This window comes from Camelina sativa, chromosome 11 (genome assembly GCF_030686135.1).
Source record: "Camelina sativa cultivar CO46 ecotype springtype chromosome 11, ASM3068613v1".
Classification (NCBI taxonomy): Eukaryota; Viridiplantae; Streptophyta; class Magnoliopsida; order Brassicales; family Brassicaceae; genus Camelina; species Camelina sativa.
The window spans coordinates 14,018,933-14,036,435 of record NC_141890.1 but is presented as its reverse complement, the minus strand read 5'-3'; the positions used below and the strand labels follow the sequence as shown (position 1 = coordinate 14,036,435).

Below are 17,503 nucleotides of genomic sequence, written 5' to 3'. Positions count from 1 at the left end.
TTCAATTTATCACATTTATCAATATATATATATATATATATATATATATATATGCGTGTTCCCATTTGATTATAATTTTTTCTTTTCTTTTTGTCAGATATGCTTTTATTGATGAATAGAAATTTTTCATATTGTTATTTATGAGAGATTAATCATTTGTTTTTTTTTCTCTCATCAGTTACATCATCATTAGAAATATTTGATATAATCTTATTATGAAAATATGAAATTAATTGCAGTGTATAAATGTACATCAAGTGTAGTGCTTTGAGAAAGAGAACAAAATAAACCACAAAAGTGTATGTGTTCCATTTTCTTAACTCCGTTACAAATGGCTGCTCAAAATCTCTCCTTCAGTTCAGCTTTTGTTTGCAACAGTCATCATCAAAACACTCAGCATTTACCTTGCAACGCGGTCTCCAAAATGACCTCGGCTCATGCTGTCAGTACAGTCTGCCGCCGTTCCGCCAATTATCAGCCGCCTCTTTGGGATCATCAATATCTCCTCTCCCTCGAGAATATATATGTGGTACATACAAACAAACATATCATACTACTACTATACGTGCACAATTTATTTGTTTTAGGTTAAAACAAAAAAGATAGTCCATTTTTGTCTCCTAAAATTTGGCGTTATACGTTTAATTAGTGCTAAATAAGCTAGAACTTTTTTTTATTTTGTTTTAATTAACATACATATGCTTTAAACATGACCTGCATAGTATCATAATAACTGTATATACCTAGCTCTCTCTTTATATATAGAAAGAAGTTGAAACCACGGAGAAAGCTAAATTATTGAAAGAAGAGGTGAGGAAGAAACTACGTGAAATTGATCAAGGTTCTGTTGAGCAGCTAGAAATGATTGATTCTCTGCAACGACTCGGAATCTCGCATCACTATAAACACGAAATCCATGATATTTTGAAAAATATTCATGACCAACGCGGCAAAATCGAGAGGGAATCACAAGATCTTCATGCTACATCTCTTGAATTTTTTCTCCTAAGGCAACATGGTTTTGATGTCTCGCAAGGTTTTTTTTACATATAACACTATTATATTATAACAACTTCTAGTTTAACAATCATGTGACTAGTCAAGTAATATTTTCAAATAAGTAACTAGAAGGAGTTAAATAGTTCAGGTTCTTTCGTTATAAAAATAATAAGTATTCAGATTTCACATTGCAGATGATTTTGACGTTTTCAAAAGTGAGACCGGAGTATTCAGAAGAACTCTAAGCAGCGATATCAAAGGTTTACTCTCTCTATACGAAGCTTCTTATTTTTCAACTGATTCGGATTTTAAACTCAAGGAGAATAGACTTTATGCAAGTGAGCGATTAAGTGAATTTGTCGCGGAAAGTAGCAAAACTATTCGCAGAGAAGATGAAGCTTATATGTTAGAGATGGTGAAAAGAGTACTAGAAACGCCGTACCACTGGAGCATACGAAGATTAGAAGCAAGATGGTACATACATGTTTACGTAAACAAGCATGATATGAATCCTCTATTGCTAGAGTTTGCAGCACTTGATTTCAACATGTTACAAGCTAATCATCAAGAAGAACTTAAACTAATTTCTAGGTAACTATGAAATAAATTCTATACATGTGTTGTGTCTCTCATACTGGATTATATATGTTTATAATTAGCTGATTGTTACAATTTAATATAGTTGGTGGAACAGCACAAGACTTACGAAACAACTTGATTTCGTGAGAGACCGAATCACAGAGAGTTATTTTTGGACCATTGGAATATTTTACGAGCCAGAGTTTAAATACCACCGCATGATACTCACCAAAATATTTATGTTAATTGTGATTATGGATGATATCTACGATATCTATGGTACAATAGAGGAGCTCGAAATTTTCACAAATGTGGTCGAAAAGTAAGTTTATACAGTATCTCATTGATACCATTCAGAATTATTTTTGAATTATTATAATCATTAAAAAATACAAAAAGCTAAGTATATATATATGAAAACTATAATGCGACCGTTTTAATAATAATTAACTGTTGTCTTCTACTTTATTTAGGAAATTAAAAATGATTATATTACATCAAAGATATATATATGTATAAAATATTTAACATATATAGAGTTTTTGAAATGAAAAATTGTTTACCTCTAAATATTGTGCTTCAATAAAAAAAATGTGCTTCAAAAATTCATGATAAAAATTTAACGAAATAGTTAAATGTTTAAAAACTTCCTTAAAATGATGTAGGATACGTAAAAATATCTTATTCTGAATTGTGTTTCACATGATGCTAATTATTTTGGTCAACCACCATGATATAATATAGACATACTCTTTTTCAGATGGGATGTGAACCATGTTGAAAGACTTCCCAGATACTTGAAAGTGTGTTTTCTTTTTCTATTCAATGAGGTCAACCAAATCGGATACGATGTTCTCAGAGACAAAGGACTTAACGTCATTCCTTACCTCAAACAAGTTGTAAGTTTTTCTATAAACCATTTATTATATAGAAAATGTTGTTACAGAGTTTTTTTTTTTTCGTAGTGGGCGGATCTATTTAAAACATTCCTAACGGAAGCGAAGTGGTACAAAACTGGACACAAACCAAGTTTCGAAGAATACATGCAAAACGGTGTGATATCGAGTTCTGTCCCAGCGATACTGCTCCACCTTTATTTCGTCCTCTCTGACCACATATCCGACCAAACCCTAACTGATGTTTCCAAAAACCACCACTCTGTTGTCCGGAGCTGCGCCACCATTCTCCGTCTTGCTAATGATCTCGCCACCTCAAAGGTACACTTGAATAGTTAATTAGTTGCGCGTAAATTTGGTATATATCCATCTAACTCATAATTACCATAGATAAATATTGATTCTTCCAGCCCAAAAATTTTCAACAGATCCAAAAATGATTGATGGTGATTTGACGAATTGTACTAAATAATTTTTTTTTTATTGAACAATACTACTATATAATTTATTTATGTTTTCACATTCTAGAAAAAGTGATTCTCTTGTAAATTGTACCATTTACAACATATACATTTTAAAAAATGGGTTTGCTATATAATAATAATACACATTTTAATAATAGAAATTTAGTAATTTACAATAATTAGCTTTTTAATATTTCGTGATTATTCATATATAATCATTTTTTTAGCTTGAAATGTTTTCGCTATATATATTTTGTCATTATTTGGTTACCTGATAAATATGAAAGTGAGTTTGGATTGTCATAATGTAAAGCTTGAGAGATAACATGAAGAACAATATATATATATATATATAAATCATTTTGAATCCCCATTATAGTCCCCATTATATTTATTATAAAAGATAATGAAGATTCTTACCAATTGAGTTTCAACTGATTTTTTAAAAAATATTGAAAATATTAAACTCCCAAGACACATTTTAATTTCTAATATAGTTAAAATGAGAAGAAGAAAAAAATCTGTAACTTCATAATTACCATTAAATATCATTAGGTTTCAAGACTAATTTGCTGACAGACAAAAAAAAACAACACTAAGTACGTACTGAAATAGTTTCATGAACTCCGAAAATATATATATATATATATATATATATATATATATATATAAGCACTAAATTTTAGTTATTCACAGGAAGAGATGGCAAGAGGAGATTCACCAAAGTCAGTCCAATGTTACATGTACGAGACAGGAGCCAGCGAGGAAGAGGCCCGTGGACACATGCAAAGTATGATCAGTGACTCTTGGGACGTCATTAACTCCGATTTCAAAAGGGCACACACTTCTTCACTTCCTAGTGGTTTCGTGGCAGCCGCCGCAAATCTTAACCGAGTGGTACAGTGTATCTACCAGCAAGGTGATGGCCACGGCAGCCCTGAAAAGACCAAGATCGTTGATTATATCCGCTCCCTATTCTTCAACCCCGTTCCTGTATAGGACTGTAATTTTAATTTACCGTACAATAGATAAGTCATTAAAACAAAATGTTTGGTATAATTGAACAAACCTTATTTTTTAGAGTTACTTTTCTCCTTAGGGTAATTTTTTTGGTTTTGGAATCAGCTCTCTAAATCCAACTAGAGCTTGAATCATTTTCAGACGCAAGTTAAAAGTTAAGTTGTTAACAATTAAATTCATCTATCTGAAAAATAGATGTACTTGCATATTTAAGGTCTCCTAAACGACTATGGAGTCCGCATAAATCAAGTTATACGTTAAAAGTAAAAATCAAGTAAAAATTGTTTGATGTTATTTCAAGTTAATATATAGAAAAAAACAAAATCAGTTGTTTGACTGAATTTCATTTCATATTAAATTTCTCATGGCAAACTTTCATTTTTTTGTTTATACGTCAATTATACTTTAACTCCTAATACATTTATGAAAGCATGATTTTAATAATTTCCCTGCATGATTTATAATATTAGTATTCAAAAAACATTCTTAGATGAGACGGCTCTTTGAACAAAAAAAAAAGATGAGACGGCTCTAAAGTCATTCTGTGTCGTTTTTAACCTCAAGATCCCCATTTCACTTCTTTGTTTCTTTTGCCTATTTGGAATCTATCTCGTAAAGGAATCTCCTGACACTGATCACAAGATCTAAGTTGGAGTTATAACATCGCAGTAACTTATAAAATCCTATGAGCTAAAAACTCCGGTGAAACTACGTAAACACAAATAATTTACACTCGAGCTCCTGATATTATGACATATGAACGACAGAGAAGTGAGAGGAGCATGAAGGTCCCATGAGATAACAACGTAAAGCTATATTATATACAATTGTACTGTCTTTACATGGACTGTTGGACATCGGCGTGACGTCTTTGCTCACATGTGATTGTTCTCCACCTCTTTTGTTAGTGGTCCAGCAAGATTTCCCTCTCAGTTGTCATTCAAGACAGATATATATATATATATATATATATATATATATATATATATATATATATACGTGCAATCACATGGAGACCGAGTCGATAGTTATTCTTTGGTGTTTTTATTAAGATTTTTTTCCGAACCAAGAGACAAGGTTGCATGGAACTCTTCGTATGTATTGATCCGGATATTAAATTAGCCAATAAAATTACTCAGTTCGGTTCACTATTTGCCATGCAATTACCATGAACTACACTGATCTATCTCGTACTTGCTATCAAAAGAAATCAGTAAGATATATCTATTTTTCTTATTTTTTGGTGAAGACAGTAAGATATATATTTTTCTTCTTTTTTACTCTATTTGAAATAACATTATAATATAGTTTATGAAGAACTCTCTCAACTAGCAACTATAAGTTCTTATTAATTTTCAGTTTGTGAGCATATTAAAATACTCTTATATATGTGATTTTCTCTTAAAACTGAAATTTAACTCTTTAATTAAGTTATGTTAAATTTCGATGTGGAAATGTTTGGTTCCTAGGCTATCAAGAATAAAATTAAGAAGAAAAGTAGTTAGAGACGTGTATCCAATAATAAAGATTGGTTGGTGTCGAGATCATATATACTGTAAATACTGTATGTGTTTTAGCCTTGAATGATTTGATCACAAATTAGATAAGGTTTTGTCTTAAGATTAGCTATGTTACTTCTAATATACGTCTACGTTTTGAGAACGTAGACACATTGATGGATCACATCTGAATTTGTGTGTGCTACTGATTTTGGTATTTCATAATAAACGTCGAAATATGTATTTCTTCACTAAATAATTTTAGGAAAAAAAGATAAGAGGATTGACTGAATAGTGAATACATATTAATCTTATACTAGATAGTTATTCGTGTTGTACATCACCAGAGATATTTGCGTAAACTTTACTGTAATTTGTTAGTTAGAAAATAATAGTAGAAGTTTTATTAGATTTATTATATACATTATATAATATTTTACATTTAATTTACGTAGTTTGATATTCTGATTTCAACCCGGTACATGATATAATGTTCAAATCCGTGAATTATATAAATTTGATAATATTTATAAGATAAAACAAAACCCGTGTAACATCTGCGAACCAAATAGTGACATTTGGGGATGGATGTCGATCGACACCAGCTTTTCTGGTTCGACCATATTGTTTTTTCGCGATTTTGGGTTGGTTTGGTTTAATTGGTTTGTCCAAACCGAGTATATAAGGGGAGAAACGACGAAGTTGAGGGTTTTTGGGTTGTTTTGGGTCGCCGTTTAGTGAGAAAAGAGAGAGAAAGGAGAGAAAGCGTTTTGAGAGATTTTGGGATTGTTCTTGGTGTTTTTGGTGAGATCTGTGGCTGTGGAAGGGAGAGCTGTTGCTGGGAACGAAGGAAAAGCTTCTTAAGGTGTTGTTTTCACCGTTTCTCAACCAAATCTTCCTGTAAAAGAGGTGAGTGCTTGACCATGGCTGATCTAAGCCTGAGATCTCTTTTGTTTTGGCTGTTCTTTGTTGTTTGTGGTGTTTTGCTTGCGTGGTTTGGTTGATTTCATGTTTCCTTAGGTTCCTGAATCGTTTGGGAGAGTTTGGGATGGATTGGAGGCGATTTGGAAGGAGGTTCGACGTTCGGTTTCATGCAGATCATGTCTGCGAAGGCGGTGTCGATCGACACCAGTTAGGTGTCGGTCGACACCATGGTTGTGTCAGTATCGGTCGACACCGACCTAGCGTTGGTCAACACCAGATATAGCCAAGACTTGTTTTCCTGGTTTGATGTGTTGTTTGTGTTTTGTTTGTTTGCCTTAATAATAGTATCTCAGTTGCTTGTGTATATAGTCCAGTAGATGGGAGGCTGGTCTCACTGATTGTTTATGACAATACTCACGCATCTCAATTTGTGTTTGTGGTGCAGATAAAGGCAAAGTTTGATCGTGGAATCAAGGCGATAAAGAGGAGGATGATCTAGGGTCTAGTTGTGTGTTGTTGGTTACTTGGTTATATTGTTGTTGATGTTGGAACCGTGGATAGTATTATGCTAGGTTGTTAGATAGAATGGTTAGGAATGTAATTGTATTGTTAATATCTTGGTTTTGTATTGTTGGTATGTTTCCGCTGTGCATATTGGTTGTTGATGGGTTAATTAAGTAGTATGAAATGTTTAATTGTATACTATTATTAAAAAAACGGGTTGGTTTGTTTCAACCCGTATTGAAGCGGTCGTGTTTAGAAATCTCGATTTAACATTTTTATTTTTTTTTCTTTAAGCTGTATTTATTATATTGAATAAAGTCTAACATTTGTGATTTCTTAGATTTTAATAAGATGTCATTGCGTCGATGAACGTTGCGAAAAAGATATGATAAATCAGATATAGTATTTTATATTTTTAAAATATAAGTAGTGTTGTATCTTAGTTTAAAAATATATCTGTAATTATTAAAAGATTTATGGATGCAAATATTTAATTTTAGTTTATATATAAAATCAAGTTTTATAATTGTTATAAATAGTTTGTTATTGTTTCCTAAGATTTCTGAAACAATAAATGGAATCTGAGTTGTCAGAAAAAAAAATGGAATATGGTAAACAATTTTATTAAATAATTTCAAAAATATTTTTTTCTTATTTTATAAACCAATATAATTTTTTTGTTAGTTATTAAATTAATTAAAATGCAATGACAATTTTTGTAATATGCCACATGATAACAAGATTAAAATTCTAATAACATTGCTTAGATAAATATACAGAGATATATTATGGTAATTTGTTTTAGCTAAATTATTTTACATTCTCGGTAAAATTTGAAAGAAACCTAGCTATATTATTTATTTTCAATATTTTCTTCGTAACCATTTAATTTGTAGTCTAATATAATTTGGATGGATGTAAATATAAATATAAAATAGCATATTTTTGAAGAATCTGGTTGAAATCTAATTAGATTCCAGTACTCGTTCTTGTTCCTTTAAAACGACAATCATTTGCAGACTTAATTTGTGTTAGATATTTCTGCAGCCGGTATGGATCAAATGTATGTGGAAGATGAGACGCTCACAATTATATCACGTGAATGTTTTAAGCTAGCTCTGTGTTGATAGCTTTTTGTAAGATGGTGCTTGAATCTTGGCTTTACAGTTTGCTCCCAACGTTGTACTTCCATAACATTTGTATCCACAAATCTTGTATGCACAAAAATATCTAGGCCTCTAGAGATTTATTTTCGCACGCTTAATACATTAGTTTCGCAAAAATATTTTATTTAAATTTCAGATATTTTGTGGGACGTTGAAAGCAAGAAACCTTAATAAGATTGTGTGGATTATATAATTCCGAAATGTTTTAGCCATTACTTCTTCAAGATTTTTTTCTTTCTGGTGTAATACTTCTCCTTGGATGTTTTAATCAAGATATTTTTTCTTTTTTGAAAAAGTTTAATTTAGATATTTATGAGAACGCGAAGTCTCACTGAAATTTTCTTGCGGGTTTGATTGTATCCTAAATCGTGACTACATTGATTTAAACAAATATTATTTCCCTAGACCAGAAAAAAATGAAAATTATCTTCATAATCTGTGGTCCGAAACCCAATCCTTAGACTGTATAAAATATCATAGTGGAGTCTACAAGACGAAATCATCAAAAATTATAAGTTTTTATAGTTGAAGCAAAAAAATGCCTAAACGACAGACTCATACGCGTTACATTTGCAAGGCTGAGTCGGAAACACCATCACAGCCTCTTGTTGCCCGTCGCTCAGCAAACTATCAACCGTCTCTCTGGGAGCACGAGTATCTCCTCTCGCTCGGTCATACATATGTGGTACGTATATAAAGATGTACACGACGTCGTGTTAAATATAGCTATATATATAGTATATTACTATTCAGAAAGTTATAATAGTGATGATATTTTATACTATACAGAAAGACGACAACGTCGAGAGAGCTAAGTTATTGGAGAAGGAAGTGAGTAAAATGCTGAACGAAACGGAGGGTTTACTTGAACAGCTAGAGCTCGTAGACATTTTACAAAGACTCGGAGTTTCTTATCATTTCGAAAGTGAAATCAAGAAGATTCTAACGAATGTCCATGGAAAAAATGTAAGAGCACACAAAAACCGGATAGATCAAAGGAGATGGGAAGACTTATATGCGACTGCTCTCGAGTTTCGACTCCTAAGGCAACATGGTTTTAATATCACACAAGGTTGAAAATCGAAAATACAAACGAATATTGACATATAATCCATATTTTAGATTCTCGATTATAACTCAAACTTTAGAAAACAAACAATTTAATGTTGTTTTCAAGTTCTGACTCTATATTCTGTTTTTGGATGTTAACAAAAAGGAACACGATCATACTATTTTTTTTTTATATTAACATGTTTTACATAATCTAATAAAACTGCAATTCTTTATTGCAGATGTTTTCGACAGGAATTTCGGAGATGGTTTGGATAATGAAGACATCAAGAGTGTTCTTTCACTATACGAAGCTTCATATCTCTCGACCAGATTTGATACTAAATTGAAAGAGACCATATATTTTACAACAGAACGGCTTAGAAACTTTGTGAAAATGAAGAAGACAGAGACCAAACCTTATGTTCGGAAAATGGTAATTCATGCTTTAGAAATGCCTTACCATCGGAGAGTTGGAAGACTAGAAGCAAGATGGTACATAGGCGTGTACGGAGAGAGACACGACATGAACCCTATCTTGCTCGAATTCGCAAAACTTGATTACAATATCGTACAAGTTATACATCAAGACGAGCTCAAATATCTCTCTAGGTACGTTAACTTAAGTGACACATGATTCATGAACTTTGACCCTTTTACTCTTTATGTTTTTTTTTGTGTACCTGATTTCTCACTTTGTATATGTTTATGTTAAGTAATATATTATTCATTGTTTATTAATTAATTCTGAATTGAAATCTCTTGATTTCTCATCTTTTCTAAGAGTGTAAATAAACATGAATATATATATATATACCGATTAAAAAAAAGTTTGCTCTATCCAAGGGCATGTTAGAATTAATTATCATATTAAAAATGGTATATAACTGATTTAAACTTAGCTTTAGTAGTGTAGATAGTGTCGTACTGTCGTTGCTGACTATGAATTAGCAGCTGGTGGAGCAAGACGGGATTAACTAAACACCTTGACTTCGTAAGAGATCGAATAACAGAGAGTTATTTCTCGAGTGTTGGAGTAATCTATGAGCCTGAGTTTGCTTATCATCGACAAGTGCTTACAAAAGTTTTCATGCTTATCACAACTATCGACGATATATATGATATTTATGGAACAATGGAGGAGCTCCAACTATTCACAACCATAGTTGAAAAGTAATTACTAACCAAAATATTTAATTTGCTATACAGTATATCTATTTGTTTATTTCTTCATTGAATTGAAATTTTATGTAGATGGGATGTGAATCGTCTTGAAGAACTTCCCGAGTACTTGAAGTTATGTTTTCTCTGCCTCGTCAACGAAATTAATCAGATTGGATATTTTGTTCTCAGAGATAAAGGATTTAATGTGATCCCTTACCTCAAAAAATCCGTACGTATTCTTGTTACTACTACTACTATTCATGTATGGATTAAGCGTGTATTGTTGTCATTTAGTTTAGTGATACAGTACATTAATTAAGTTCAATTAGCTTTAGATGTTGTTAACGTATCAATCGCTATCACATTGAATTTTTGCTTCCAATCTTAGGGGAAACAAACGAATACTAACGTTCTTTTTACTTTTGTGAAATAATATTTTCAGTTGTATGAATCTTTATATATTTTTTTTCTCTGAATATCTTTATAAATTTATTGTGTCTCTCTAGTGGGCAGATATGTGTAAAACGTTTTTGAAAGAGGCAAGGTGGTACAAAAGTGATTACAAACCCAACTTTGAAGAATACATGCAAAATGGTTGTATCTCAAGCTCGGTCCCTACAATACTTCTACACTTGTTCTGTCTCTTCTCCGACCAAACCTTAGATATTCTTGTCTCCTATCATCACTCTGTTGTTCGAAGCTCTGCCACCATCCTCCGTCTCGCTAATGATCTCGCCACTTCTTCGGTCAGTCATGGTTAATTCCATAATGTAACATACAATATATAAGTTTTTAACAGATCATGACAAGCGTTTTCAAAGCAAAAATTGCAAGCTGACTTTTAAAATAAAGAAAAAAATTCAACCAGAAGAAAGAAAAAAAAAAAGCTGAAGAAAGAAAGTGACTATACGAATATATACAAGAAGGATTCTCAAATAGCCGGAACAGTAGGACGACGTTTTGGGGACTCACACAAATGTTTCAACTTTATCATGTTCAATGAGGTCTTAAACAGATAGTTGTTTTAACAGGAGGAATTAGCGAGAGGTGACACTATGAAATCCGTGCAATGTCACATGCATGAGACGGGCGCTTCGGAAGCAGAGTCACGTGCGTACATTCGAGAAATGATTGGTGTGGCTTGGGATGACTTGAACTTGGAGAAAAGGAGTTGTATGCTACATCAAGGTTTCGTAGAAGCTGCGGCTAATCTTGGACGTGTGGCTCAGTGCATTTATCAGTACGGTGATGGCTATGGCTGTCCCGACAAAGCTAAGACCATTGATCATGTCCGCTCCTTGCTCGTCCACCCTATTCCAATCGATTAATTAATTAGTCTCATATATAATGTCTTTTTTTTGGGTGCAAATATATAATTAATATTAACTCACAGATATAGGATTAGTTCAAAGAGTTGAGATGCATATATACTTCTCGCCTCACATTATATATAAATTGTGTACTTTTGTTAGCTTTTCTCAATATCAAGAGCTTGTAAAATCAAGTTAGATATGGTTTCAAATTGTAACATTTAGAAGTATAAAAAAATGAGGATAGTGGCTAGTTTTTCTTTTACGTCATCTTCAAAATTCTCATCTTTGTATTATATAAAATATTTTTTAAAAATGACGTATTAATATATATTCTACAAAATTCATTCTTTAAGTTATAAGCACTACAAAATAATTGTAAGAAAGAACAAAAATAATATAAGGTCTAAACATGAAGCCTCTTACCAAAGAAAAGATGCCTAATGCCTTATAGGCCCAACTTCCTAAAAAAATCATAGGTACAATACAACTGATGAACGCTCTATCAGAGATTCAGAGAGCCTAGAGATCCACGAAGTAGAAAAAAGAGAGTGGTCCGAAGATGGGTAGGCCAACTGATCCCATTGCTTTAACAATGTTCGTTTCTGTAATAGTGATTTTGTTTTCTGGCTTGTTACCTACTCATTTGATTATATTGAAAGCTAAATACAAAATGGATACCGTAAGATTTTTTTTTTTTTCAACCAAACATTAAACTAAAAGATGACTCCAAGATTGGTTGCCCAAGCTGGAGGAAAAGAGTTTACAAAAGTAAGTTCAGAAACTAAAGATCTTGAAAAACGAGCTAGACAATCTGCCCTCGCGTTTGACGTCTTCGGAATCTGGGTCAGAGTGAAGGAGGGGAAGGATAATTTGAGAGAATGGAAATCTTCCAGTAAATTCGAGAAGGCTGTCCAATCGTCTGGGGCCTGAACCATCGCAACCAGCTCGGAACTATCCGACTCAAAGTTCTGACAATCGACCCCCACCGCCCGAAGAGACTCCATAGCCCAAATTAAGGCTTGTAACTCCGAATGAAGAGGTGAAGGGCTGCGTCTAAGGCTTCGTGCTCCCAAAAGTAGCGTCTTATCTTCACGATTACCATACCACCATCCCAAACCCACCAATGGATCTGAACCTTTCCAGGAACCATCAACCTGGCATCGAGAAGAAATATCCCGTACCTCCAGGGATGACTGAGAATCCAAGTAATTCGCAGAGAAGGACTTAGCCTCCTCCCAAAGAAGTTTATCGTTAGACGCCTGATTTATGATATCAATTGGCTCTGCCTTGATTCCCTGAAAAACCTTCTTATTCATGTCCTTCCAAATTGTCCACAAAATCCATAGAAGCACATAACTGATACCTGAACCCCCGGAATGGGAAGAAACCCGCCAATAGAGAAAGTCTAAATTCGAATACACTGATCCATAGGGAAAGCCATCCAGGAGCAGTTGAACATGAGACAATTCCCAAACCATACGCGAACATACGCACTCAAAAAGAGCATGGTTAATAGACTCCACCTCATAGCCGCACCGTTGACACGTAACATCGCATCGGACACCCCGATGAGCGATCCGGTCCATCACATGAAGAGTACCAGACGCCACCTGCCAGAAAAAATGTTGGACCTTAGGAGGGACTTTAAGTTTCCAAGCTTGTGCTCGCAGGACTGCACGATGGTCCGTATTTGACTTCCTTAAGTAGTTCCCTAGCTAGCCTATAACCCGATCTCACCGAATACTTGCCGGACTTAGAATAATGCCAAATCAGGCTATCCGATTTGAATAATTTACTAACCGCCAAACTCCGGATAAGCAGAATGTCCGCTGGATCCATAAACTCCTTTAGAATAGGCATGTGCCAATCCATCATAAGGGGATTAATTAAATGGTTGACCATCATATTAGGATGTAGGACTCTCCCCCTACCATTAGCTGGTTTTGGCTAGTGATCCAGAATCCAAGGATCTCTCCATACCGAAATATTACATCCAGAACCTACTACCCACCGTACCCCTTGTTCCACTAGTCCTTTAGTTGAGAATATGCTCCTCCACGCAAAGGATGGAGAATACGGTTTAGTTGCCAATAAAAAATGTTTTTTCTTAAAGTATCGACCGCGCATCACCCGAACCATTAAAAAGTTCGGACAATGAATTAGCGGCCAAGTGATGGATATATTATAACAACATATCAAATACTTTCTCAACCAAGTGATGGATATATTATAAACATGCATGCAAAAAGGAAGAGAAATGGATTTTCTTGAATTACGCTAGCAGGCTATAGACTGATGTATGTAAACGTCAGCTCTCACACTAGAGATATAAGTAATAACACGATAAGATCCGATAATAATTGTATTCCTAAAATTGGAATTAATTAAGGTTAATTATAGGCAAGTTAAGCTAATAATACGGAAGGAAAAAAAAACATAACATTACCGTTACCATCTACTTAACAATAACGTCTCCATCCACATCTCTCTCTTTGGATCGAGAGATCTCCGATCCATTCTTCTCTGTCAGCTAAAATCCCCACTTCAAGAATCGCAAAGATCAATTCAAGGTATACATGTCCGTTTCTTGATTTAATTAGGGTCTCTTCTGTTTTTTTTTTTTTTTTTGCAGTTACTAGAATCTCAAATGGATCATTTTTTTTTTTTTGGAATGATCAGGTTTATTGATCTATTGCGGAATTAGGGTTTGAGAGTTTGAATCGGAGATTAAAAACATAAAGGAAGCCCTAACGGGATACATATATAAAATCCGTGATGGAGTGTTCATCACGCATAGATAAATTTTGCAATTAAGGGTTTTAATTTCTTTTTTTTTTAAGATGGTCAATGTGAAAAGCCCTTTACGGCTATTCATAGAGGTTTCGATAAAGGAATTAGTTAGGGGTTTCAGGAGACAAAGGATCAAATGGAGAAACGCGTTTCTTCTCGGTTCTATAATGACCACCATTGTGATTCTGCTTCACACACCAACGTTTTCAGTTTTCTCTGATGATGATAAAGTGACCGAGTCTTCTTCTTCTTCTTCTTCTTCTTCGCCTATTTACTTGAACGGTTCCCTGCATTTGAATATCCAAATTGTTAGTGAAGCAAAAGTTGAAAGTTTTGATGCTCTTACAACGACTCCTAAAGTGCAACTGAATGCTTCTGAAGAAAGTGGAACCGCTCTTTCAAGAAAAAGGCGAAAAAGGAAGAAAAGAAAGAAGACTAAAGATGAGCTGATTCTCCCTGATCCTCCACCAGCACCACGGCATGTTATATCTTCTTCAGAGGTCAGAATCAGAGGTTTTTTTTTATAAAGTTTCTCTGTGTTTTTATCTCAACGCACTCCAATGCAATCTCTACAATGGATGAGCAGAGACGTGCTCGTTCCTTCCCACCCAAGAAAGCTCTTGCTTATGCAAAACTGGAGATTCAGCGTGTCCCGGAGATCGTAAATGACACGGATCTGTTTGCTCCGGTGTTTCGCAATCTCTCTATTTTCAAAAGGTATATACAAATCTCAGAAGGGGACCCAAGTCCATTTGAACCAAAGTTAACACATGTTCTTTCACCCTTGTTATAGGAGCTATGAGCTTATGGAATTAATACTTAAGGTCTACATATATCCTGACGGTGACAAACCCATCTTTCACCAACCACATTTGAACGGTATATATGCATCAGAAGGTTGGTTTATGAAGTTAATGGAGTTGAACACACAGTTTGTCACAAAGGACCCTGAGAGGGCTCACTTGTTCTACATGCCTTACAGTGTGAAGCAGCTTCAGAAAACTATCTTTGTCCCTGGATCACATAACATCAAACCTTTGTCTATCTTTCTTAGAGACTACGTCAACATGCTATCCATCAAATACCCGTTCTGGAACCGCACTCACGGATCAGATCATTTCCTCGTCGCTTGCCACGATTGGGTAACAGAAATTTTTATATTTAATTAACAAATCACTACAATCTTTGTTTTGTTATGATCTCTGTTTCCAAAACCATCCTTGTGCAGGGTCCTTACACAGTGAACGAGCACCCGGAGCTAAGACGAAACACTATTAAAGCTCTCTGCAACGCAGACTTATCAGACGGTGTCTTTGTCCCGGGAAAAGATGTTTCTCTACCGGAAACTTCCATAAGAAACGCCGGGAGACCACTACGCTACATTGGAAACGGAAACAGAGTTTCTCAACGTCCCATCCTCGCTTTCTTCGCTGGAAACCTCCACGGTCGTGTCCGTCCACAGCTTCTAAAACACTGGAGAAACAAAGACAACGACATGAAAATCTACGGTCCGCTTCCACACAACGTAGCTAGGAAAATGACTTACGTGCAACACATGAAGTCAAGCAAATACTGTCTTTGTCCAATGGGTTACGAAGTGAACAGTCCACGAATCGTTGAAGCTATATACTACGAGTGCGTCCCCGTGGTGATAGCCGATAACTTCGTGCTACCGTTCAGTGATGTTCTTGATTGGTCAGCGTTCTCAGTAGTTGTGCCGGAGAAGGAGATCCCACGGCTGAAGGAGATACTGTTGCAGATTCCTATGAGGAGATATCTGAAGATGCAGAGTAACGTGAAGATGGTTCAGAGACATTTCTTGTGGAGCACTAAACCTAGAAAGTACGATGTGTTTCATATGATACTTCACTCCATTTGGTTTAACCTTCTTAATCAGAACCAAACTTCTTCTAATGATCATGATCCTGATTCCTGACAACATCATCCTTAATTATGTTTGTACATACAGTATATGTAAGCACTGAAAATATATATTAAAAAAAATATTTCCATTAACAAACGCGCCTTATCGATTAAGAGGCTCCCATATTTTATATCAATGGGCTTAATAGAATGGCATAGATGATCCTCAACTGAATGTGCAGAAACTAATCTTTCATGTTTATGTTATAAGCTCGCTGATTCCACTCGATTTATTATTATGAATCGGATTAGTATCTGTGACACAAGAGCGTTAAATGGATACAACATTGGGGATGCTAGATTCGATCTTTTTCTTGTTTATCATTTATAAGTTTTAGTTTACCAACTATGGATCGTTAAACACAAAAATAAAAATAAAAATATGTATATATATATATATATATATTTTTATTTTACATAAAATAAAAATAAAAATATGTATATATAAAAATAAAAATAAAAATATGTATATATATATACATATATATAGTTTGGTGCGATTTATTGTTCTTCTTGAAAATAAAATAGATTAATTCGTTGAAAGTTTAGTCCGCTCCATCCGTAACATGCACTTATTGAAAAGCCAAAATGGTAAAACAATTTTAACTGAAAAACATTTGTTAACGAAAAAAAAAATTATGGCAAGAGATAACAACACTATCAATACACTAGAATTACCAACTGTGTTTATATTATTAATCATATTAGCAGAGTATATACTGCACTGGTAAAAGGTTATCAGTCATATTCTTCTATTCCGTTTAACTTTCAAACGATTTAAATAATTCTTCAACTGTCATCTTCATTAATATAAAAAGATATATGTATAAGGGAGATGTTGTTCTTACAGAAAGAAAAAGAAAAAAATCGTAACAAAACCTTTATATATTCTGATCCTATATACATCGGAGGATTAATGTAATCAGTCACATGTACTTACATATATGAATAATTACATGAATACTCTGATATCCTAAGAAAAAATTTTGAAAGTACATCATGAAAAACTATTTCTGTGAACGGACTGAAGTAACGTATTATTGGAACGGCCCTATCAAATTTAAAGAATATGACAAAGTCTAACGACCATAACATAGACTTAAGACTGACATACACACCCATACTTAGACCGGTGGTCCTCTACGCAGTATTGTCTGTGTCTGCGTATATTGGTCAGTATAACCCTGCATATATACATATATTTTTAACGTA

At 34.0% G+C, this 17,503-nt stretch overlaps 4 protein-coding genes across 7 annotated transcripts; 3 read left to right on the top strand and 1 right to left on the bottom strand.

The window, feature by feature from the left end:
- Positions 1 to 57: 57 nt before the first annotated feature.
- Positions 58 to 4,020, top strand: LOC104723429 ((E)-beta-ocimene synthase, chloroplastic). Of its 4 annotated transcripts, none has more exons than XM_010441807.2 (7): positions 58 to 529; positions 766 to 1,036; positions 1,194 to 1,590; positions 1,682 to 1,900; positions 2,339 to 2,477; positions 2,544 to 2,795; positions 3,635 to 4,020. In XM_010441807.2, the coding sequence occupies exons 1-7, from the start codon at positions 302 to 304 to the stop codon at positions 3,935 to 3,937; spliced, it is 1,809 nt and encodes a 602-aa protein (XP_010440109.2). In that variant the 5' UTR covers positions 58 to 301; the 3' UTR covers positions 3,938 to 4,020. The 4 variants fall into 4 exon arrangements, with proteins under 4 accessions (XP_010440109.2, XP_087330388.1, XP_019088220.2 ...); XM_087474262.1 differs by having other exon boundaries at positions 70 to 529; positions 856 to 1,036; XM_087474263.1 differs by having other exon boundaries at positions 394 to 529; positions 748 to 1,036.
- Positions 4,021 to 8,231: 4,211 nt separating this feature from the next.
- LOC104723428 (terpenoid synthase 3, chloroplastic) lies at positions 8,232 to 11,840 on the top strand. Its single transcript, XM_010441805.3, has 7 exons — positions 8,232 to 8,736; positions 8,841 to 9,123; positions 9,344 to 9,713; positions 10,056 to 10,274; positions 10,356 to 10,494; positions 10,772 to 11,011; positions 11,297 to 11,840. The coding sequence occupies exons 1-7, from the start codon at positions 8,590 to 8,592 to the stop codon at positions 11,591 to 11,593; spliced, it is 1,695 nt and encodes a 564-aa protein (XP_010440107.1). The 5' UTR covers positions 8,232 to 8,589; the 3' UTR covers positions 11,594 to 11,840.
- Positions 11,841 to 12,291: 451 nt separating this feature from the next.
- LOC147933961 (uncharacterized) lies at positions 12,292 to 13,450 on the bottom strand. The gene is made up of 3 exons (XM_087472409.1): positions 13,379 to 13,450; positions 12,378 to 13,188; positions 12,292 to 12,323 (listed from the first exon to the last, which is right to left on the bottom strand). Exons 1-3 carry the CDS (start codon positions 13,448 to 13,450, stop codon positions 12,292 to 12,294), a joined length of 915 nt encoding a protein of 304 aa, XP_087328535.1.
- A 572-nt stretch (positions 13,451 to 14,022) lies between these two features.
- LOC147933960 (putative glycosyltransferase At5g25310) lies at positions 14,023 to 16,388 on the top strand. Its single transcript, XM_087474261.1, has 5 exons — positions 14,023 to 14,148; positions 14,258 to 14,868; positions 14,955 to 15,085; positions 15,162 to 15,510; positions 15,597 to 16,388. The coding sequence occupies exons 2-5, from the start codon at positions 14,419 to 14,421 to the stop codon at positions 16,302 to 16,304; spliced, it is 1,638 nt and encodes a 545-aa protein (XP_087330387.1). The 5' UTR covers positions 14,023 to 14,148; positions 14,258 to 14,418; the 3' UTR covers positions 16,305 to 16,388.
- Positions 16,389 to 17,503: the final 1,115 nt, after the last annotated feature.